The following is a 24,996-nucleotide window of genomic DNA, read 5'->3' as shown; positions in this document are numbered from 1 at the left end:
AAATTTCATTTTAATATGTTCATCCTCTGCAAAGAAAATGATCAGAAACTGCAAATAATATAGCTGGAATTTTTCTACGTCTAAGAGCTATAACTTTGTCGAAAATTGCTCGATCGTACCTAATATCAAACTTGACCTAGATATTATCCTGATAAACCTGTATACCAAATTTCATTTCAATATGTTCATCCTCTGCGAAGAAAATGAGTGCATACTTCAAATAACTGGAAATTTTTTTTGCGTCCAAGGGCCATAACTCTGTCGAAAATTGCTCGACCGACCCAATATCAAACTTGACCTAGATATTATCCTGATTAATCTGTATACCATATTTCATTTCAACTTGTTCATCCTCTGCAAAGAAAATGAGCGGAAACTACAAATAACTGGAATTTTTCTATGTCCAAAGGCCATAACTCTGTCGAAAATGACTCGATCGTACCTAATATCAAACTTGACCTAGATATTATCATGATAAACCTGTATACCAAATTTCATTTCAATATGTTCATCCTCTGTGAAGAAAATGAACGGAAACTGCAAATAACTGGCATTTTTCTACGTCCTAGGGCCATAACTCATTCGCTGTCGAAAATGGCTCGATCGTACCCAATATCAAACTTGACCTAGATATTATCATGATAAACCTGTATACCAAATTTCATTTCAACTTGTTCATCCTTTGCAAAGAAAATGAACGGAAACTGTAGGTGGACCGACCGACAGACCGACGGACCGACAGACAGCAGCAAAGCAATATGCCCTCCCTTCTTCAAAGAGGGCATAATTAATATGATGTAATATATGTAATATAAAATACTTCATCAAACAATGTTGCAACCATTTGAGTAACTAAATGCTAGAAAATATTACAATTTTCACAATATACATGTTACTTAATTTGTTTAGCCAAATGTATAATAAATCAGTTAAAATGTTTAATAATAAAGAACTTAAAGAGAAATGATTTCAAAGGACAATGAAAAGGAAACGAAAAGGTGGAAGATATGGCAATTGTATTTCTGATCAACACTTTAAAATTGGTGGAAATGAGGTAAATAGGTGGTTGCTCCTTCATCTAAATCTCGTTGATACTTTGATACGGTTGTTCATTCATAAACATGAACATTCGTGACTCGAATCCAACGACCACTTGAAGGCCCACATTGAAGCATTGCCTTTATTTTGCCGAAGAAATACATTCGGTATATTATTCAAAAATTGATTTTAAAGTGCATACATGTATAGTGTATACTTTTTGCTATTTCCTAAAATTTGCTTTGTGTGGCTCACTGTACAATAAAGTTTCTCAAATCAGCAAAACACTCTTAATTATGATAGATAGTATGATAGTTTACAAATTAACAAGGTTTAAAGACGTGCAATTTTGGATACAAAATTTTAAAAATTTAATTCAATAAACATTGCAAAAGCCCAATGCAGATTCGAACACATGATCTGCCGTTCCCAAATCCAATACTTTAACCACTTAGCTAGGGGCGATATACAACTACATCAATTGGCTCAAACAATTTTACAAAACATATAAATCGCCACCTCGTAACATAGTGACTTACAAAGTATAAGTGTAGGTGTTGTGAGTTATCTTATATAACATAGAATGCTGATACCAAATGTTCTTATTGGATTATTTCGATTCATGCATCAAATCTATTTTTTCATTTAATTAAAAATAATGAATATGTTTAGAAAGATATCTATATTACAAAAATGGCTTTTAGTAAACCATTTATCATAAATATCAGCAATCTATGACCATTACGAGATATACTTTTTCTATATAACACAATCATATATAAGATAATCAAGTATTGCATCAACACGATTCGATAAAATAACGCACGTAAAATTCTGTATAAATATTATTTATACTAATACATTGCCATGATTAAGTCCAGCTGTCAGAATTTGTGTTAAAAGGCCTGGAAAATAATGAAGAAGTAGAACTGTGTAAAAATTTATTCACAGCGTAAAGGAATCATATAGAGCTACCACAAACAACACGCAAAATTCAAAAATGCACACACAAATTATATTAACAAAAAGCAAACTAATCCCTTAAATATCCCCAACATGTATATAAATAGAATAAATACCTCGATATTGGCCGACTATTAAAACGAAGTCCGGACCAATATTTCCTTTGGTGCGTTGTATTCTAGATTAAATAAACAAGTTTACATGCAGCAATGATTAGTATTTTTGGAACCACCATTTATGTTCGATCACTTTATATTCGATCAAGGGTTAACGCGTGGTATTCAATTTGTCTGCACATCCTGGTGTGTTATAAAAAGGTCAAAGAGGTAAAAGAAATGGGAAAAGATATGCCATTTTTAATTCTGACCAGCACTTGTGAGAAAAGAGAGACATAAAGTATTAACAGCTCGACCACTTGAGGGCCTACTTACAAGCATTACTTTTATTGTGATAAGTGAATGAATTATTTTTTGTTTGTTTTGTTTTTGAATATCATGCAAAAAAAAAATAATTAAAAAGAGCACGTAGTTTAACATTTTACCATTCTATATAAAATGCTGAAACATGAATGAACAGAGCACGTAGTTTAACATTTTACCATTCTATATAAAATGCTGAAACATGAATGAACAGAGCACGTAGTTTAACATTTTACCATTCTATATAAAATGCTGAGATATGAATGAAAAGAGAAAGCAGTGAAACGTTGTTTTATTGCATTCTTTAATATAACCAAGACACATTTTTTTCCGTTTTTAATTGCATTTAAATATCCACATCCTAATGATTATTACTTATATTCTTATAATTTTCAGCAATTGTACCATCAAATATTCAATTGACATTTTTACATTATTTTCATATTGTATAATTATGCCAACCCCACGTGCGCCCCAACAGTGCGGCATTAATGTCACGGATGAAATATATAAAACTAAAAATTACTTTGGTTGGTACATTTATGTCATTACCTACACAGGCACTGGAAACTGTTTATATATAAATATAAAAAAAAAGTTTTAAGGGCTGTAGCGGATTCAGAATTACAATATTTTCTACTTAAATTGATTAAAGGATGGTTTTTTTCTTAATTGTTTAAACAAATGTGTCTACTTAATTGTTAATTGTTGACACTCCTCTTCCTTGCCCCCTCTATAACTTCTAGAGAAAAAAATCAAGTAGTCTTTGATAGCAACGGAAAGTTTGAAAACTTTGATATACGTATTCAGTCGAATGTTATAAATGTAAATTTAATAGGAATAAACACGAAAAACCAAAATATAATATTAAAACAATATGTAAAGGGGAAAGATAAAAACATAAAAACCTGATCACACCCGTAGAAAGACAGCAAACACATATAGTAATCTGTCATTTTTTAGTTTCCTAATATACAAAACAGCACAGTAAAACACATTCTCAATGAAAAAACATTCCATCAACCACAATATAAAAATTTATAAAAAAAATATGTAAAGTTTCACAATAACTACTCATTAACGGAAAATGAAATATTCTAATTGAATACCATCTAACTAAATCTAAAATGATATCGCTTCTTTTTATGTAGATTTTCCGTTTATCTGATTACAGGAATAGTGTCGAATAAATAAATCAATTATCTGGTCATGGGTTATGCACTTCAATAATGATGACGTCATTACGCCACTAGATTACTCTGGCGGTGAATAAATTATTCTCTGTAACAGTACAACTAATAACTTACATCAGTTTGATATAACTAGCACATGTACAATAAATGTATGTTTTATATAACAAAAGTACAATAAATTAAAGTATCAAAATAACAAAAGTAGGACGGAAATAGTCTTACGACCGAACTTTTCTCTGTGAAATGAATTCAACTTCAATCCCGGAACTTCTTCTCTTATTTTCATCCAATGGCACTTACTCTTATAAACCTTCTCGCTACATCTTTTCGAATTTTCGATAAATCGCACCACATCCAGTAACAAAGAAGGTTCCTACGAACCCCAAAGCGAGGCCGATCCCCAAGCTCCTGGGCTCCCACGTAATTGGGCCAGCTTTTATATTGAAAGGGATGAAAAGAAAACCGGAGGTTTAAATAACGGGACTGATTGTGAAAAGAATGTTTAATTTTTTTAAAGACAAAATTGAATAAAATAAAATGAAATTTACCTGTTTCTGTATAAAGGCATGTGTCTGTTAAGCAAAAGAAAATAGATATTTATTAGCAATTAGAACAAAAACAATTTTAAATGAATATTAATATATTAGTTTTAATCATAGATAGCTTTCACCTCCATTTTCTGATTACAGTTTCTATCCCCATACGTATAAGTAATAAATGTATGTTATTATAACAGTATCATAGTCCAAATGGTAGATTACTTCGAATCGCCAGCCGCTGATCATCAGGGGCTCGTAACAAGTAGGGTCATATGTAGGACTTAGGCGGAATCTTAGGACCTACATATTAAGCCCTGCTTAAGTATATCTTACCCGTAACATAGGCAAACTTATCAATGTCTTAGCCAAGTCATGCTTATGTTAAAAAGTAAAATCGAACTTTTCATTACCTTTGTCGAATTTGAATGCATTTGTAATAAAATCATTGTCTTAATTTAATAGATGTTTATTCTTGATATCTTTGATATTAGATTGGGGTAGATGTAAATGTGCAGACACAATTCAAGCTGGCATGAATATACATAGCTGCAGGACTGTAGCTCCCGGTCTGAAATTATTCGGATGGACGACCTGGGAGCTACAGTGCCTCCCATAGTAAAAAACTGCAATTTACTGCGCACAAAAAATGCGCTAGTTTTGGACCGATTAATCTCATTTACGATCATATTCTGTACAAATATTTGATCCCAAAAAATTCCTCGGACATTTAACTACAGAAATCGTCACTTCACTTGCCTCTGATATTCTTTTAAACACCATCAGCAGCCCTGTAAATTAAAGTGGTGCAAGTTTGTTTACATTTAAAAATGGCGACTCTCGATCTCGACGTAAATTAACATACTTCATTTTCTGAGGTCGGTTATCATTTTTAAGAGAAAGTCTGAGGCAAGTTAAGTGACGATATCAGTAGTAAATTGGCTGAAGAAATTAATGGTACTAATTATTTTTACAGAATTTGTGTGAAAATAAGGTTAATAAGTCAAAAACTAGCGCAATTTTTTGTGCGCCGTAAATTGCAGATTTTTCCTATGGTAAGCACTGTAGCTCCCAGGTCGTCCTTCCGAATTTTTTCAGACCGGGAGCTACAGTCCTGCAGCTAGAATATACATACATATACGCCGAAGGTTCTTTTTAAGCTCAAAGCGATGGATCTTAAGCAATGTATTCAGTCTATTGTTGTTACTTCTTTGTTTTGACGAATATTCACTAGTCGTTTTCGAAGGCTGCCTTTGGCGAAAAATGGCGATGCCTTTAGAACTTGATAGAGTAATATACCCAGTAGTGAATTTCTTTAAATCTTTTGTTATTCATCTTACCTCACCAATATGGCAGTTCACATACTCTGTGTATACTTTCATCGTGAAGTCGACATACATTGTAATAAATTGAGGCAATCGTCGTCTATAAAATCGCAAAAGGTTTGTCCTTTTTTTTGATTTCTCAAGTTTTGCGAGTTTACATAATTATATAGTTACTTCTTCTCAACTGACCATTACGTGTTGACAACCTACTCAGCAGCCCAGCTGCATACTATATGGACAATGTTATAGCTCATTACGACCACTAATAATATTTATATCAATTAAGTCAAAACATTTACATTGGTGAATATAAATATATTGATTTTGTGTGAATATTTGGTAAATACACTGTATTCAAATGCTGAATTGAAATAATAAACAATGGAACTTCTGAATGTACGTAAACAATACTTAAGACATACTCAAGTCACCTCTACCGACCGCCTAAGTTTTAGGTAAATTGTCCTAGCTAAGCACTCTTCTAGTTACGGACTTAAGTCTAAGAATGTACACAAGTCCTTCTTAAGCACTGTCTTACACTTAAGTACCTTTTATGTTACGAGCCCCTGGTGATCAATGTTCTAAAGTGCAGTAAAGACTGGTCTATGTATCTATGATAACATATTGTCTTCAAAATAAAACCTCCTATTCATGAAATAATTATATATTAATTATATAAATAGTTCTATAGAAAAAAGAAAAATGACATTTAAGAAAAAAACAACGTTATTTAGTGAACATGGCGTTATGAATAGCTATTGCTCTGTTGGCATATTCCATGATGCGCGCTGTTAACAGAATAGATGATATGTTATAACAGAAACTCCTTTTCAGTGTTAATATAAGACATGTTTTAAATACACCAATTTTAGGGAATTGGAGAAATACACATGTATCGTTTAGTGGTTTTAATTCTGATCTATGATCTGAATAAGTCTTGGAAAAATATATGACGTCACACCTTTATGACGTCATAGTACGCAAACGGTAAGGTACATAAATCATGATTCATGGTATAGTTAGTAAGAGTTATCTTTCCTTGTACATTGAATTCTAAACAGGTAAATAGAAAGATCACTTGTAATTGATTATAAATAGATATGTATAAAACTAAAATACCTTACATTGTATTTTAAATTTAATACAATTTTTATTAAACACCACATACTTTTGGTATTCGAAATATTCACCATATATACGAGTAAAAAATCTTTAAATAATTGTTGAGAATTCGCTATCTTAGAGTCTGTGAGGCAATTGCGCATACAGACAGAGCAATAGGAAAATAAATGCAGCTCCTCCGTGTGGGCTTATAGTGGGAAAGAACTATATATATATATAATATATATATATATATATATATATATATAAAGAAGAAGGTAAAAGAGATATAAATTAAGTATAAACTTCTTAACAATACTTTGTGTTATATTTACATCCTTATGTTCGCATTGGAAATCTGCGGCGTACAAATTATTATACCGCGCTAACCGTATCAAATTTATCTGCACCGCATTGGTATTGGTGTGTCATAGGACCGATACCATCCCAAAATAAGCATTCAATGCTTAAGTTATTTTTATTTTTTCAACTGCAAATATAAGTCACCTGTCTCTTGTAATGTATGTATAGAAATATTGAAGATGTAAACATTTACCTTTTGTTTGTGAATGTTAAAACAATATGGAGGCATTTTAGTTCAGTGTTACATTTTGTTAAACAATGGAAACATGCAATCTAGAGGTTTTATTTTGAACGGAAAGCAAAACGCCCTTTCTTGGCACAATTGTGTCTTTCTTAGCATATAAAATCTATGAATTAATTTTTTTTTGTAGATCTCACTACAAATCAGAAACACATTATATGATGATTTTTTTTTACTAAAGGAACATAATATTGATGTACTCTTAGAATTATCAATTGACAAATATATTAATTTTGAGTATATTCCCCCAAGTCGATAGTCAAACATAGAGTGAAATAGAATTGTAAATAAATGCTTAACAATTAAAGTTTCGAACCTGGGGGGTTGGGGTTGGAGGATATAAATGAAAAGATATCAAGTTCCACTTCTCTCTTATTTTTATCGCAAATTAAATCAAGAATGGATCAACACATTTGTCTTTAATAAAAATTATTAAAATTCCTCAATGTTACACTAAACGGTTGACTACTGACATCACGTGACGTCATTAGTATGACGTGCAATATGAAGAGCATTAGACGCATTTGTTGAAAAACCCTCAAAACTCTTCTTCTTCTATCATTGATTCATTCAACAGACATTTGTTTTTCTTCAAAATCTTACCAGCCCAACAAAGGCCTACACTTTGCGTTTGTTCGCTACGTTCTCCTCATTCTTGCTTACCCCTATAGTCACACGAAGACAAACTCCAGCCCTTTTGACACTCCTTCTCCGGACAATATCCGTATCTACGATCGCAAGGTTTCCTGTCTTTACAGAAGCACCATTTGTCACAGTCGTCTCCATACAACCCTGGTTCACACTCTGTATTTAACAGTAAGTAAAAAGATGCATGTTTAATGTAGGCAATTCAATGTATAGGCTATCAATGAAAATCTCAGTCCAGCGTCGTCCCAGAAAGTAGTCATCCGAAGGCAATACTCGTCATTTTACAATCATACTCACATGAAAACCAATTGAAATATCGTTCAATACTCGTTGCAATAAGGAATGTCCTGTTGTGTACAAACGTTTAATATATATTTTTATTACTTTTCTGATCAATGCCTTAACGTTACATTGGACGTAAAGACAGTGGGCAACTTTTTCCGAGTATGCCTTAGCTGCTTTTAGTAGAAAATTAAATCCTATATTAATCGATTTGTACTATTAATGTTTATTATCGTTTTCCATTACACAAGTTTGCAATCATGCCTTTGATAGTGCTCAATGGTCATGATAATTTTTATACTGTATTGATCTCCTTTAAAAGAGAGTTTCTATATAAACATATAGAAAACACCAAATTTTCAAAAATATGTTATATAAGTTTTTTCTTTACTAAATCATAGTTTATAGAGAAACAAATCAGATCTTAACATTTAAGGCATATCAGATGGTTATTTTGTTTACCATCAAGCCTCATAAATATACCTTATCGTTTGCATAACTCGTATCGAACACCATAATTATTGTTGTTATTTTAGCCCTTACTTTTCATACTACAGGTTTCCCCTTCGTACCCTTCTTCACATTCCCCAGGGCACCGGCCGCTCACCGGATTACAGGGAGAGCCACCGTCGCAACGACACTGACCGTTACAATTCTCGCCAAAAGTCCCGGGGCTACATTCTGGAAACAACATATCATTTGCTTTCGTCAACACTTAAGTAGAGATGTCATATTTTATGCAACATTGTTTTCTGAATTTAATTTAAAATGAAACTTTTAAAAAGTCACCTGTTGTACAATTGAAGCCCTTTAACCCAGCAGGACAGTTACGACACCTTCCGTCAGTATTTCTACAGGAATTTCTTAAACAGGTAGGGCTGCACGTCTTCTCACAGTTTATTCCGTATTCATCATAAGAACATGGACTTTTATAGCTATCGTATTCTGTAACAAGAGAACTAAAGGCCTTGATGGTCACCTGAGTATCATAGCCCGTTGATGGACCTGTCATGTAGTCTTGAATTTGGATTTTAAGCTTCATTTCGAAGTCTAAAACCTAATCCAAACTACTCAGACTGTTCCTGCAGTTTATTATTTTAAAATTGGATTGAAGAGGAGGACATTATGGACATAATACCAAAACAATTTCGTGATCTCCCACAACAGAAAAAATATTATAAAATTTCATACATCTGTCGTACGTGGAAAGATTAATTCTACCTAAAGGCCTGGACCACCGATCCAGGGGTCATGAATTTATTTTATTTACCACTACCGTGGAAGAATAGACAAATATTAAATTGATTTTCATTATATGACCAAGTTCTCCCCGCTTACGGCGTGAACCTCAGACCCAGAGACAATGAATTTTATCACATATTTAGCTCAATGTACGGTGGATATCATTCATGTAATAAATTTTTGATTTACACTGTGTGTTCTTACCCGATGTGACGTCATAATTAAACATAAGATAGGTTTAGGCTTTTGATTGACGTAGAATGAAAATGTTTTTAAAAAATCAGTTGAAGTGATGAGTTTCATGAGTTGATAAAAATTTGTTCGAAAATGAAATGTTCCTTTGTTAATCTTCAACTTTACTTTTTCCACGCGTAAAGTTGATTATGTCTTGCGATTGATGTGTAATGTGGCTCATAATTATAATTTTTACAGGGAGAATTTAGGTTTAACAAAAGTCTTGGTAAAATATGTGATAAAAAGAATCTCATTTTTTGCGATGGTATATGATTTTTCCATCACCAAGGCACGGGAATAGAAAACACACAACTCGTTGGATAAAAATCATATTCCAACGCAAATCGTGAGAGAATTTTGGCATATTTTGGCCCATGAGGCTACAGGTGCTGTTATGTCACAAATTTCACAATTTTCATTCCTCTATCCAAAAGCTGTTTCAAATTAAAAATGATAACATTTGGCCTCATATTTTTTAATAAGTTACACTGGCAAAATAGTTAACGGAAGACGCTCAACGTAGGACGGACGACAGACGGTGTCAGAGAAAGACCAATGGCAATAGGTCACCTGAGTGAATCAGATTAGATTAAATTACAATGCTTGTTCGCCATGTTTCAAAGAATCAGAGGAAGGAAATTAAGTAGGCATCAATGACACGCCCAGTTTTTCATTAAACCTGATATTAATGCAGGATGTCAGTTCAATCAGATAGGTTCCAATAGTTGCAATAGAGGAAAACTTCATTACCCCAAAAAAATACACTCACGATTATAATTGCACCTGTCAGAGGAAATGCGGAAGCCAGGCTCATTACAACCTTTTGGACAGGTACCGTTTCCAGGTAAACAGACTGTGCCCTCCAAGCAGTCTCCGCACTCCTCCTCGCATCGATAGCCGTAAAATCCAGACTCACAGGCTGAAATCAAGGAAAGGGAATTATTTAAACGATTATTCCTATACTTTAATATACGATTTTTAACACTATTTTGAAATGGTGAAAATGCTATAAACATTGAAATGTGTTTCGATATTGTGTTTTAAAACGATATATCAGCGATATGTAGCTGTAGTAATTTAACACTTTCTTTTTTGTTTAGTGTTGTTGTTTGTTGTTTTTTGGTTGTTGTTTTTTTTTTTATTGGGGGTGGTTGGGGAGGCTGTTACTCGATTTGATTTTCCGTATTGATGCAAGTGCTGGAGTGATTCAAAATCATTATTAAATAACAATAACATTTGCATTTCTTAACTGACCTCAAATAGTGTAGTTGTGTAGGACATACATTAATTCAAGAATATCAAGTATAGTCCAACTATTGTAGTTATTGTTCGTGTACGTCAACAGCACAAGTTGATTTTGTCCGCCATGTTCACTGGCTTTGGTTGATTTCATTTTATTTTGGGACAGCCGGGAGAAATCGAGAGGGGGTTTTGAACTCAAGATAGGAATTCTCGTCTTTTCGACGAAAAAAATGTGATGTTTTGTGATGGAAAGAGGTAAGACCGCTTATTTTTACTAATATTAACTTAGTCAAGCTCAGCTAAAATTTAAGCGTAAATCCCATAAATTTATGCGAGAACTGTCATGATTGCTGATAAGTATAACTGGCAAACATGCTGGTGGTTTATCTGGTGTTGATTTATATACAGTTTGATTGTACATCATGATTTAAAACGTTAAATTATCTAAAGGAAGTCGAAAATTTAAAACAATCTTTTCAAACCGAAGTCAACCGCATTAAAAATTATGTTGCACCATTACGGAGATCCTATGGAATTGTAGCCTTCTCAAGAAAATGTCAAAGAATATGATAAAAAAAATCGGAGATAGCTACATTATTACAGCTAGCTGGTCTGTAATTCCCGGTATGAAAAAAATCGGACGGACTACCGGAGATAAAGCTGCGCACAAAAGTTTGCGCGAGTTTTGGACTGATTAACATTATTTTTGATCATACTAAAGTATTTTAAACGTATCAAAATCTAGCACATCATTGAAAGCATCGCAATGTTTGCAACTAGACTCCCTAAAGTCCCCGTAAAGTAAAGCAGAATTTTTTTTTAACTTTTAAATCTGCACGTACATTTAACACACTTTCCTTTACGAAGACTGTGAGGGTGTGTAAAAAAGGTTCATAGGGAACCCGGTAAGTGAATACATCAAGACAAAGATGTTCGAAGAACATTCTATACTATATGCTTACGAGCGAAGTAAGTTTACTATTTCCAAACTAAGAGCATTTTTGTGCAAGTATTTCGAATAGAAGGAACTGATCATGAAGCTCTACGGCCTGTCAACCCGAATTTTCTCCGTACAGCTACATATACATATCTGCAGCAAACCCAATGATTATTCCAATTCTAAAAACGTTATTACTTTTAAACTTCAGAGTTATCAGCCGTATGGAATAGCTCACGTTTGTTACAGAGGACATCATTGGACGATGAATCCTTTCTTTGCCACCCAAGTCCACAGACACACGTGCCATCCTCACTGTCGCATTTGTCGCTCCAACAATTAAGGCTACAGGTCAGACTGCAGTTCACGCCGTACTTGTCAGGTGGACAGTCTGTCAAACCGTATATCATACGACTTAATGTACAAAATATGTCATGATTATGAAACAAAGGAGCCCGTGGGCTGTAACACCTATTCAAGAATCAATTCTTCTTGTTTAAAATTCATAACAAGCTAATAAGATCCCTTAAACATAAAAATGCTCCTTCCTGTTTCATATAGTTTTATTAAAGGGACTTGGACACAATTTGACTGAAAATTTTCAAATTTTATTTTTCCATTTTCAATGTTTATACTGATAAATATAGAAGTTTTTAAAGCTATGTCAAAATTTGAAAGTCAAATATCAATTTATTAGCAAGATACAGAGTTCATAATTCTTTGTTTTGTAAACAAAGCTCGAATATTGTTATTTTTACACGTGTTGTATTGGTGTAAGTTTTAATCAAATGTATCTTTCTTTTGTTGATACTAGTATTTATGAAGATAATGAGTTGTTTAGGTTGTTTTTTACATGTCATTTTGTCTAAGAAATGGTAATTCTTTACATTACATATTCTGTAAACAACTATAAGACTCGAGCTTTGTTTACATAACAACCAATTCTTACCTTTGTATCTTGCTTGTAACTTGGCTTTAACATCCAATATTTTGGTAATTCGTTTAAAATGCACCAGTTAACCATTTTATACATAAAAAATAAAAATAAAATTTTTGATCTCAAATCGTGTCCAAGTCCCTTTAACATAGTTCTTTGTAAGTCTCTGAGTTATTGTACATGCATGAACATACATTTTGTTTTTATTGAACGTTTGAATATTGTTGCATTACTATGTACATGTAGTATTATATCGTGTTAAAGATTTTACTTGGATTCATATCTTGTTTCTTATGTTCAAGTCTAACCAAAGGAGTATAACATTTTGATCATGTTCTTGGGCTACAAAGAATCAAAATCTTAGTAAAGATCAAGATTTAGTGTAGTTGTTTTTTTTATCTGAATTTTTCTTTTCAACAGTAAAATTCATTCTTTTTCCTTATTGTAATTGCAAACAAACTTTAATACAAAAAATTCAAGATTTTATGACATCTGTTGAGAAACAAACCAGTTACTAACTCTAACACTTGGATTATACATGAATACAAATGTTCATATTGACTACGACAGGCAATGGAATATAAACATATCCCCAAGATTTTTCAGAATTCTACTAGACTTTGACCCGTGCGTGCATGATATGATCAGACATAAATAACAATAAATGTCATTTATGTCTCTGATATGATCGAACTTTTACGAAATAGATACTTCGACATACCGTATTGTTGACAATTACTTAACCAAACTTTAAGCCTACAATAATGCTATTAATTTCACTACACTCTGCTTAGATAGAATAATCAAACTGTGTCTCGGGACAGGCCTTCACCACAGTTAACATGCCTCCCATACATCCGTAATGTAGAAACAAATTGCAGAATCGCTCCGAAACGATTTTGGAGAAAATTAATGAAGCCGCATTTAAAATAATAGTCAAATCATTCATAATAAACCATTTTGAGTCTGTGAATAACTTTCATCTAAAAATTTATTTCATATTAATGAAGAATTCAACATTTTAACTAAGGTTTTTTACTCGCTTCGAATTTACACACCATATTGACGCTCTGAACTCTCGGGATTTTTCATTAAATGCAATGAGTTAGAGTTATCTCCCGTATTTTCTTGATGAACAGAATATACAACAAATTTCCAATGAAAATTTACACGTATTTCTATTATTGTTTCTGAGTTTATCCATGGAAATGTGATACTGTGGAAACATAAACTAAAGAGTCTCCTTTGATTTAGCGAGAATTTAATGCGCATGCGCAAGCTTGTAAAATCCTAAAAATCCAGATCATTTCCGGATTTTTCAAAGGAATTTTCGTTGATTATTAATTAGCAAAGCTTGATTGAGAAAAAATAAAAACAATGTGAAAATCTTCAAGTACCAAATGATGTTTTGAATATATAAAACAAAAGAGAGTACTCCTCCGATTTCTCGGTATTAAAGCCGAAAAATTCGAGTCTATTATTTTAATATAGTAGTATAGATTCAACATTTTCTAATCTGTAGTTAAAATGTATATCTTTAACTGTACCTGGTTCGGTGCACTTGTCTCCCTTCCAACCGGAAGTACATCCTTGTAGACAAGTGCCATTTCTGTGATGACATTCTCCATCCACACAATGGCGACTACATCTAGAGCTGCACAGAAGGCCATAGGTTCCAGGATCACAAACTGAAAATATCGAAATGACAATGACACAAGTACGATCAAACTTGACTTCCAACCTAAAGACCTTAATGCAAAAAAAAATTAAATGGGAATATATAAATTGCTTTGAGTTCAGAGATAAAAAAATAAACTCTCAAGCTTGGATGACATGACACTTGAACTGTAAGCAATTTTACAGTAGTATGTTCGATACTTGAACTATGGGTTATCTTACTGTTGGTGTACACAATACTTGAACTATGGGTTATCTTACTATTGCTGTACACAATACATGAACTGTGGGTTTTCTTACTGTTGGTGTACACAAAACATGAACTGTGGGTTTTCTTACTGTTCGTGTACACAAAACATGAACTGTGAGTTATCTTACTGTTGGTGTACACAATACGTGAACTATGGGTTATCCTACTGTTGGTGTACATGATACTTGAACTGTGAGTTATCTTACTATTGGTACAGTTTCCATCCTTTGATCCACGTTTGCAGGATTTGCCATTCTCGTCTTGTCTTTGTCATCAATTAGGTTGGTGTTTAATTCCAAGCTTCCAGTGCATTCTCCGGCAAATACGTAGCAGGTGACGTTAGCAGAGGAATCTTTCGACTTGCAAGTTACACATAAATGTTTTGCAAAAGGAACCCCAGTACAGTCTGTAGAGAAATAAAAATTCATTAAAACTCGCCCGCGAGTTGATTTTTCACATTTATGTATAGAATGGTCAAACCATGAATGCTGAACGCCACAATCAATCAACAGTCAATATAAGCAATCACTATTTTAGTGTTTTAGAGTGTGTATTCCTGTAGTAAACTTTTTGGTTAAACTTATTCTAATAAAAAATACCAAAGCAAAATGACCCTAAGTACTTTTCATACTTTGATTTATTCATATATGTAGTAAAGGAAAAACTTACATGGAAACATAAATAAAATAAAAAACATAAACATGACAGCTGATTAAGAGGTCTTGTTCCTAAAATCCACTTTTATGAAGTGAGACATTAATTCTATTTACATGTAGAAGAAGATATGCACTGTACTAACATTATAAATGCTTACCCATTTCATAAAATCTTAACCAAAAATATATATTAGTTGCATTCCGATCTGCCAAATCGTTCTTCGTGTCGTAAGACTTTTTTCTAATCATTCTACATTCTGTCAGCAAGGTACTCAGAACAAAAAATATTTCGGGATATTGGTAACACTGAGCTGTAGATACTCTAAAGAAATCTTTTGTTGTTTCTGTAAAAGTTAATAAACATGTTTAATACAATGTGCATGCACTACACATTTATCAGTATATAATAATTTATAGCATGAATGAGTTTTATAAGGCTTATAGTCAAGTATTTTACAAGAAAAATCTTACTGTCAAAATTCTGTTGTGTATAGAAGAAATCTTGTCCAGGTAAAAAAGTGTTTATTGTTTCAGAGTATTTCACAAAGCCACCAGAAACACTGCATGCCGTCGACTGAAGAGAAGTCATGTTTTGTGGTGTTGGCATTGCAACAAAATTTGTCGATAACAATATGTATGTCTGAGTTCCACCAATGCCTGATACATGAACAAAAAAAACACTCACAATTAAAAGATAAGATATACATTACTACATCATGCATGAATATTCACATCATGTTGTTGCACATCAGTGAAACCTTATTGGACAATGGAATGTGTGTTTTTGCCAGGCTGTGCATGTGTAATAAGATGTCTATTATTATGCCTTCTGTCAATACTCATCTATATTTGAATAGTATACAAAGGGTTTATTACGCGTGAGCATACTATGCCGAAAGGGAACCCGGTTAATTTTTTTAATCTTATGAGCGCCGACAGCGGGTTCTAAACTCTCGACCCAAATTTTTTTTCCTCTATATAGCCCGATGCACGATCGCTACCCCACGTCATTACATATGCTATCGAGGAACTAACAGTTACTTGTCACTATTGTATACATTATACTGATTCCGGCTACTACCGATTACTACATGTAGCACAGGTAATGATTTATGACAAGAACGGAGCTCCGTAGCTGCAATACACATTTTTACAGTGTAGAATGTTTCACTTTAGTCTCTTTTTTTTTTTTTTTTACCAAAATCACCGATGTATTAATGATTTATTCAATGATGCATTTTATGAGAAAAATACACTGTTTACAAATATTATTCCTCTTTGGCAACACAAATTTCAATTGACATCAAATGAAAGTTTTAATGTAATGTTTAATTACCTAATCAATCAATAGTCGTTAACTATACGTGTACTATACATATACATGTACTTACAGAATAACGACACAAGAAAACAGGTCAAAGCCCTCTTCATCCTGTTTATGTAACTACACATGGAACACAAGCTAGAACGATGCCGACATAAGACTGCCGATTTGTGTATTGGCCTTCAGTGTATGGACGCACGTTCACGTTAAAACCCTATACATAAGGTCATGTACGGTTTTAATTTTATCATGCTCCTAGGATCTACAGAAGGAGAATACAAGTTTTGGTGTGCGTGACGAATAACAGAGACCTTTCCATTAATTAGCTTATTCTCATGAACACATTTAAAAATTCACTTGTTTTTTTGTAACATAATATTTTCTGTGCAGTAATATAGTATATTTATTTTCATGTAATTAAAAGTGCGTGTCAACAACGAGTTCATGTCAAGTAAAAATTCAAACCTAGGTGATCGTCTATTGAAAAAAAGGCTTTCTATTTATATTAAAATTGAGAACAACAAAAGTAGAGAATTTGTAGTTAAAATTGCGACCATGCCATTTAAAGTGGGTATGAATGTTCTTCTGTTAATTTGTTTGTTATAAACGCATAAAAGTTATCCTTGTGATTATAGTAGCATTGCGTTTGATCAGAAGTTTAAAAAGAACTTAAATAGTTTCAGGTACTTTGGTTTTAAGTCATCAAAAAATTGTTACTATTTTAAAGATTGCATTGTATTTGTGTTTCGACGACAAATTGACAAAGGCAATTCTACCATGTTCTTTTATATTACCCTTTTGACAAAATTAACTGAAATGAGAATAAACGCAATAAAGTTTTTCTTCAGAATTTCAAGGTGAAATAACACATCGTCATAAAATGGCTGACCTCTGACCAAAACGACATTTTGTTTTATTAAAAGAATTTTATCGACAACAACTTATATTTTACCTTATAGCCGAGTGTCGGGCTCGTGATCCGTACATACCGAGTTCGAATCCCGCAGGAGCTTTTGTTGTTACATACTGAATTGATTTTTATAGATATTCATTTTTTATCCGAAAGGTGCAAATATTTTCTCTTATTTGACATATGTATAGTTTATTTGTCATTATATCTTTCATTATCAGATAATTTACAGTTAACTTGAGTGACTTTTTCAGGTGTGTTATTCCACCTTAACTCCAAAAGTGATGCTGTGAAACAACGTTGGTTCTATTTATAGTATATCTATTGATGACCAACGCATTAACTGTTGTTTTTGCGATATTGCAATATTTTAATAATTAATTAACACGATATGCTAAGTTTGTTTACAAGGTTAGTGAACTTCACTATATTACTGTTAACGTACTTAAGTAAGTGAGCTAAAAGAAACAACCAAATCGTCTCCTGGGAGACTTTGAGTCTGTCATTATCATGATTATTTCGTGCAGTCCGTGATTTTTCTTTGTTCGCGATATGTTTTGACCAATCGATAACAAAGGGCGTGTCAATTTCAGTCCTGCCAGGACCTTGTCAGTTTCAGCCGCTGGAGATTGCGACCAATCGATAAATGGGGCGTGTTAATTTCAAACTAGCTGTATCTATAGCTGCAGGTCTGTAGCTGCCGGTCTGAAAAAATTCGGATGGACAACCTGGGAGCTACAGTGCCTCCCATAGTAAAAAACTGCAATTTACGGCGCACAAAATATTGCGCTGCTTTTGGACCGATTAACCTAATTTCCGAAAATATTCGATACAAATATTTGATTCCAAAAAACTTCTAGGACATTTTACTACAGATATCATCAATTTACTTGCCTCTGATAGTCTTTTAAACTCCATCATCAGCCAATAGCATGTAAAGTGAAGTGGTGCAGTTTGTTTACATTTAAAAAAATGCATGGCGACTTTCGAGCTCGACGTGAATTTAACATACTTCAATTGTCGAGGTCGGTAAGTGTGTTTAAGAGAAAGTTTGAGGCCAGTAAAGTACCGATATCAGCAGTAAATGGAATGAAGAGTTTAATGGTGTTATTTGTTTTCACAGACTAACTTTGGAAATAAGATTTACCAGTCCAAAACTAGCACAATTTTTTGTGCGCCGTAAATTGCAGTTTTTTTTTACTATGGGAGGCACTGTAGCTCCCAGGTCGTCCATCCGATTTGTTTTTCAGACCGGGAGCTACAAACTTGCAGCTAGCTGCATCTATAGAGCTATGAATTAACTGTAACTTTCCGTAAGAAATAGAGGGAATGATACTTGATAGATGTATATAATTAAAATGTTTTAAAATTTTTACTCAATCAAAGTGCCTACTTTTTATCATTGCATTTAAATTCGCGTGATACACTCTAGAACATTAAATTGGGGGCCAAAACTTAAAAGGTTCTCTGTTTACACTTTCATTGCAATAGCAGGTCGAATTTTTGGTGTAATCTACATTAATTGTATTCGGATTTGCCAAAAAATTTAAATTCAGTACATGATTGGTTCAGAATTATTTTTTCCAAAAATTCAATATACAATTTGTTTACTATTTTTTCACCAATTATTCAAGTATTAAATGATTATTTTTTATTTCTTAGTATTAAACAGGATGTTTTGAAATCTAAAATTGCTTGAGTTGAAATAAAGAAGATAAGTTGTAAATATCTTAAGTAATTCTATTTCAGATTTTTAACCATTTCTTCCAGAAACCTGATGGGATGCAATTCATAGTTCCGCAATAAAACATGTTTATTGACATCATATTAATTAAATTTTTAGATATACTACGATGACTAATGAATATTCATCCTGCGGTGATTAAATAGACACAATATCACGTATTCTTTGTAAAAACTAGGATCATTTAGCCTACAAGCTTTGACCAATTGCAACGAGTCGAGTAGCTCATTTTTTTTAGTGTTGCAATAAATTAAAATTTCTTAAACACAACATTAACAATAAGGCCTTTAAAATAAAACTAAATTATAAATAGGATTTTGTTTCAATGATTATTGTTGTTAGGGTAAACTATGTGATTATACCCGCACTTTCTAAAGAAAGTTTGGGTATATTGTTGTTACCCTGTTCCGTCCGTCCGTCCGTCCGTCTGTCCGTCCGTCCGTCCGTCCGTCTGTCACGTTTTACTTTCTCAAACTGCTCTTACATCTTATAAACCAGCAAACTGAACTCTTGGAGTTTGATTTGGGGTATCATGTTGTTTTGTAAAAAGGTTTCAAAAATTCTCTGTTAGTCCTGGGGGTCAAATAATTAGTAAAAAATGACGTTTTTTCACAAAAAACCTTCTTCCTCGAACTCCTCCTACATTTTCAAAAGAAGACAAATCATCTTTTGGAATATGTTTTAGGGTATCCTATAGATGCGCAATAAGGTTTCGGATTTTTCAATTTTGTCCTGGGGGTCATTTAATGGCTAAAAAATGACGTTTTTTTACAAAAAAACTGGTTTAAAAAACGTCATTTTTTTTAAGCAGTAGCCAAATGATCTTCTAGAGTATGATTGGGGGTGTCATATTGAGGCATGATCAGGTTCCAGAATTTTTTTTTTAAGTAAGGGGATCAGTGGGCAACAAAAAATGACGTTTTTTGGCAAAAAAAATATGGTTCCCAGAACTCCTCTTACAACTTTTGGAGTAGCTACGTCATCTCTTGGGATATAATAGGGGCTGTCTTATAGATGTGCAATAAGGTTTTAAAAATTTAAATTTCATCCTGGGAGTCAAATAGTAGCAGAAAACTGACGTTTATCACTAAAAAAACAAACATTGATTCAAGAGCTCCTCTAATGATTTAATGGATAGACAATCATATCTTGGGATATGATAGGGACTATTCTATAGATGTGCAGTAAGGTTTTCAAAATTTAAATTTCATCCAGGGAGTCAAAATGTAGCAGAAAATTGACGTTTATCACTTTAAAAAAAACATAGATCCTAGAACTCCTTTTATGATTTAATGGATAGACACATCATATCTTGGGATATGAAAGGAACTGTTCCATAGATGTGCATTACGGTTTTGAAAAATTAAATTTAACCCTGAGGCCCATTACTTACCGGTACATACCTTTTGATGCCCTTTAAGGATCAAGAATATATATGGTTAAGGGGTGGGGATCTCAACCGTTTTCGAGATATTCGTGCACTTCCTGTTCAAGGGGGGTCATGACCACCCCCAGGGCCCATGACCTACATACCGTTTGATGCCCCTTGACACAAGGAACAAGAATATATATGGTTTAAGGGTGGGGATCTCAACTGTTTTGAAGATATTAAGGGACTTGCTGTTTGAGGGCGTCAGGACCACCCACAGGGCCCATGACCTACATAACATTTGATGCCCCTTGACATCAGAAACATGAATATATATGGTTTAGGGTTCATGATTATAACAGTTTCTGAGATATATGGTAATTTCAAATTCCTGGGGGGTGGGGATGACCCCAGGGGTCAGATCTAATAAACCCTATATATTGCCAGTAACAGCCAATATATGATTATGAAAACCCTATATTATTATCTTTGTCCGTTTTCAAGTTACCATTTACAATAGAGTCTATGATTCTTCCTACAAGGTTCAATGTTAGACCCCACACCCTTTTGACACCCCCCCCCCACCCCCCTCCCCCGAAAAGTGGTTGTCTAACCCAAAATGAGAAAAATCAAACCAGGGTGCACAACTAGATTTGCAGGCCTATCATATCCTAGAGTTTTGTACAATTATGTTCAGCCATCTCTGAGAAACAAGTTCAGAGCGGGAAAGATGAAAAAGAAGATGAAGAATATATACATGTATTAAGAACCGTACAAAAACAATAAGTCTCCAAACTTCATTCAGGAGACTTAATAATTAATAAAGATTAAATAGAGATAGGATCATCAAACATCAATAATTTAAAGATAATTGACAATTTCTGATTCTAAGGGGGTCAGGATGACCCCTTAGGGTCATGACTTACATGCCATAATGATCTGATGCGCCTGCATGACCTAAGGAGGAATAATATCTTTGGATTAAGGTGGGGATCTCAATGGTTTTTATGATATTTGATAATTTCAGGAAGAGCACTTGGGATCATGACCTACATACCATCTTAAATGCCTTGAACAAAGAAACAATAATATAATATGTACATGATATATGATTCAATTTAAGAACCCAGATATAGATCAATCATCTGTTTTGTAATACTTCCTATGTATATATACATGTACATGTACATGTATTAGTTTGTGTTTTGTTCTATACTATTCATGTTCATGACTGTAGTATGGCTTAGTCTTATTTTAAATTACATTAAAAAAATTGTCAAATATATGACTTGGAACCCCCACTCCCAAACAAACTCAAATATAAACTGTTCTCTCTCTCCCCCCCCCCCCTTCCTTGTCGAATAATCTATTAAAATCAAAATATAATTTGGGTGTCTAAAAACTTTTATAAACTGGTAAAAAATGTTATTCTAAAAAAAAATTACATTACACCTTGCATAATTGACAAATGATCTATTGAGATACGATCAGAGGTCATATTTCTACCTTGGGATCAATAAGTAGTATTCATTGACAAGTTAAAATTAATTAATAACAATAAATGATTCAAATTATAAATGTTTATACTCCACATTCATCCCCCTCCCCATCTAACCTGCTTATAAAGATTCAGTCTTCTTAATACATTCTTACATGTGTACAGTAGCAAATTTTAAATCATTTCTTGATTGCTTTTCTCTCGTGATTCACATTAACATTTTGGAAATTGCTTAATTCAATTTTTAAGATTTATAAACAAAATGTTATATGCATCACTGCCATGTGTATTCACCTATTTGGGGCAATTGTAAAGTCTCCTAAACAAAGCAGTGACATCATTAGGCTAGGAATTACCCACATGGATCAAACACTACTGTATAACATATGAATAAGATAAAATACATTATTATTTCTAGTTCTAAAATGTCAGGGTGTCTCCAAGGGGGCATAATCTTACAATACAATTTTACGCACAATGACACAAAGAGCAAAAATAAATTAAACGGTTTAGGGATGAGGATCTCAGAAGTTAACAAAATATACAGTGTATCATATCATTTCCTATTTCATAAAGGCGGGGGGGATGGGGGGGGGGGGTTTAAAGACAACACCTGGGGGTCATTAATGTACTTTACACCAGTTGATGCATCATAATGACTTTAGAAGATATTTTGTATTTTCCTGTTTCGTGGGGTCAGAACAGTCCCATAAGGTCATGACCTACATATTGTATTTGATGCATTATAATACATTAAGAAAGAAATACTCCTTCCTTCCTATAATTACTCATATAAAAAATATAAGTGTCTACACTTACTTACATATGTAATACACAAATTTAATAAGAAATTGTTTATACAGGGTCAATATGGGGTCAACTCAACAGTGCATGCAGTCTGACAAATGAAAAAAATAACTTTTGCAACTAAAATGACAGAAACTTTACAAATGCGATAGGATAGGTAACGATGATAAGCTTATTTAAATATTAAAAGATGATGATACAGTATGCTGTCAAAGGGAGATTACATTTAGAAAGTGAAAGTAGAACTTATATACATGTGTATGTATGCTGGCAGGAATCCCATGCTGGCATCTTATTATATTGTGCTACTGCACTGCTACTACATGTATTATGCTTACCTAAATTGGTCAACATCATAATGATAATCCAATTAAAACACAATAATGAATTCCTTTAGCTGATCTTAACTACCGTAATCCTTTTCTGCATACGGAAAACACAGACATGTATGTATGGGTGTTGCTAAAACGCGGAACGGAAAACGGAACGGAATGGAAAATATCATCACGTTTATCGCTTAAAAAGGGTATAGACATACATGCCAACTATCCCGATTTTTGCGGGATTCTCCCGATTTCACGTCATCAAAAATACAAATCCCGATATCCCGATCGGGATTGTCAAAATACCCCGAAATCCCGATTCTCAAAAAATCCAACCCGTTTTACGACAATAATTCACGATTTCCATCTAAAATTTCAAATCCCGCGCTGCTTGTCTACGCTAACCAATCAAAAAGCGGAATTATGACCGCCATTGCTGTTTACCTGTATCGCGTGTGTGTATATGGGGATGTGTGAATTGGTGTAAATACCTGTACGCTACCTGTGTTTGCAAACCTAATGAGGAGCATGTTTTGATAGTAATTAATCGGGAAGTATCGGGATGAACAGCAAAATGCCACACTTTAAGTTTTTACACAAACTTAGACAAGAATGGGGTTACACCACCAAAGAAAACGAAACTTTTATCCCAATATCGGGAGGCAGATTCCCGATTTTCGGGATGACTATCGGGATCGTAATTGGATGACAACCATGTATATTGCCGTGCAATAGGTATGTTTAACTTATATATAGTACAATTGAATATATTTATTAGCAGGGTACATTTTATTGTGTACACATGACACTATTATAGGAGAGATTGACAGCTAATACATTATCTACAAGAAGAATAGATATGTTAAACTTTATGAGTAACAATTCTTTATTTTTATTTTGAGGGATTTTAGGGTAGACCATGGTGGAATGAATGATGTTACAAAGAACATGAAAACAGCCATCCATCAAGCCACCTGCTGCTACCAACTTCTTTGTGAAATCAAAATTGGAGCAAGATGAAGGTATTACTAAATTTTTTAATAAGCTAATATATAATATCTATAAACAATTATAAGTCAGGAAAAAAATTATAAATACTTTCTTCCACTTTTTATAGCAACTTGACCCATAAATGCTTTTTAATATTTAATTAAATTAATTATTCATTTTATTTTGTAGATGTCACAAGAGCAGAGCTAGGTCCTGTTTGCCAACTGCGTGCTTTTTGAACTGCTATACCATACTATTTCTTGTTTGTTGAGATTTTAAAGATTGATTTTAATTAATAAAGATTGATTTAATATATGAAAAAAGTTATGTACTTTATTTATGATTTCATTTGAAAGAGGAGATTGTTTGATAAACACATTAGGAATAATGTTAAATAGATAAAGAAACAGATGACTTTCTAAAAGTTCAATTGTTTATACAAAACAATTACACGACAAAATGCCGCGAAATTTCCTTCTAGGAAAATGTCGTCGCGCGTAAAATCCCCCATGGAGATTTTCAAAAGTTGGCATGTATGTATAGACTGGCCAGAAACGATTTACTTTGTATCTTTTATTTATATCTAATGAATGATTATCAACATGTTGCTATCTTATTAATATTCATATGAATGTCTATCAATTATAGCATTGTATTCATTCGGCTTTAGTTGAGTACGAAACGGAAAAATCAAATGTATACGAATTGTGAAACATTAACATGATTAAACGAGCAAATTAGCTATAA

General features: G+C 33.2%; 2 protein-coding genes and 1 long non-coding RNA gene across 6 annotated transcripts in view; 1 reads left to right on the top strand and 2 right to left on the bottom strand.

Moving 5' to 3' along the window:
- Positions 1–24,996, bottom strand: part of LOC105325378 (multiple epidermal growth factor-like domains protein 10) — a 207,975-nt gene that overhangs the window by 144,446 nt on the left and 38,533 nt on the right. For 2 of the 3 annotated variants that reach the window (XM_066077961.1, XM_034482129.2), the window contains exons 1-2: positions 16,676–16,815; positions 15,756–15,941 (exon numbers count right to left, since the gene is read on the bottom strand). In XM_066077961.1, the coding sequence (XP_065934033.1) occupies positions 15,756–15,941; positions 16,676–16,736 (247 nt within the window). In that variant the 5' untranslated portion in view covers positions 16,737–16,815. Of the gene's footprint in view, positions 1–15,755; positions 15,942–16,675; positions 16,816–24,996 lie in introns of those variants that run through there. The other variant, XM_066077962.1, reaches the window with a different exon arrangement.
- On the bottom strand, positions 1,013–15,446 carry LOC136273259 (multiple epidermal growth factor-like domains protein 10). The gene is made up of 9 exons (XM_066077653.1): positions 15,443–15,446; positions 14,249–14,389; positions 12,003–12,155; positions 10,355–10,504; positions 8,899–9,054; positions 8,653–8,790; positions 7,843–7,983; positions 4,162–4,185; positions 1,013–4,046 (listed from the first exon to the last, which is right to left on the bottom strand). The coding sequence occupies exons 1-9, from the start codon at positions 15,444–15,446 to the stop codon at positions 3,931–3,933; spliced, it is 1,023 nt and encodes a 340-aa protein (XP_065933725.1). The 3' UTR covers positions 1,013–3,930.
- On the top strand, positions 23,770–24,790 carry LOC136273490 (uncharacterized). Of its 2 annotated transcripts, none has more exons than XR_010711654.1 (3): positions 23,770–23,994; positions 24,162–24,281; positions 24,439–24,790. It is a non-coding gene; the product is annotated as an uncharacterized lncRNA (long non-coding RNA). The 2 variants fall into 2 exon arrangements; XR_010711653.1 differs by having other exon boundaries at positions 24,171–24,281; positions 24,439–24,555.

This window comes from Magallana gigas, chromosome 3 (genome assembly GCF_963853765.1).
Source record: "Magallana gigas chromosome 3, xbMagGiga1.1, whole genome shotgun sequence".
Lineage (NCBI taxonomy): Eukaryota > Metazoa > Mollusca > Bivalvia > Ostreida > Ostreidae > Magallana > Magallana gigas.
This window is presented reverse-complemented; position numbering and strand designations above follow the sequence as displayed.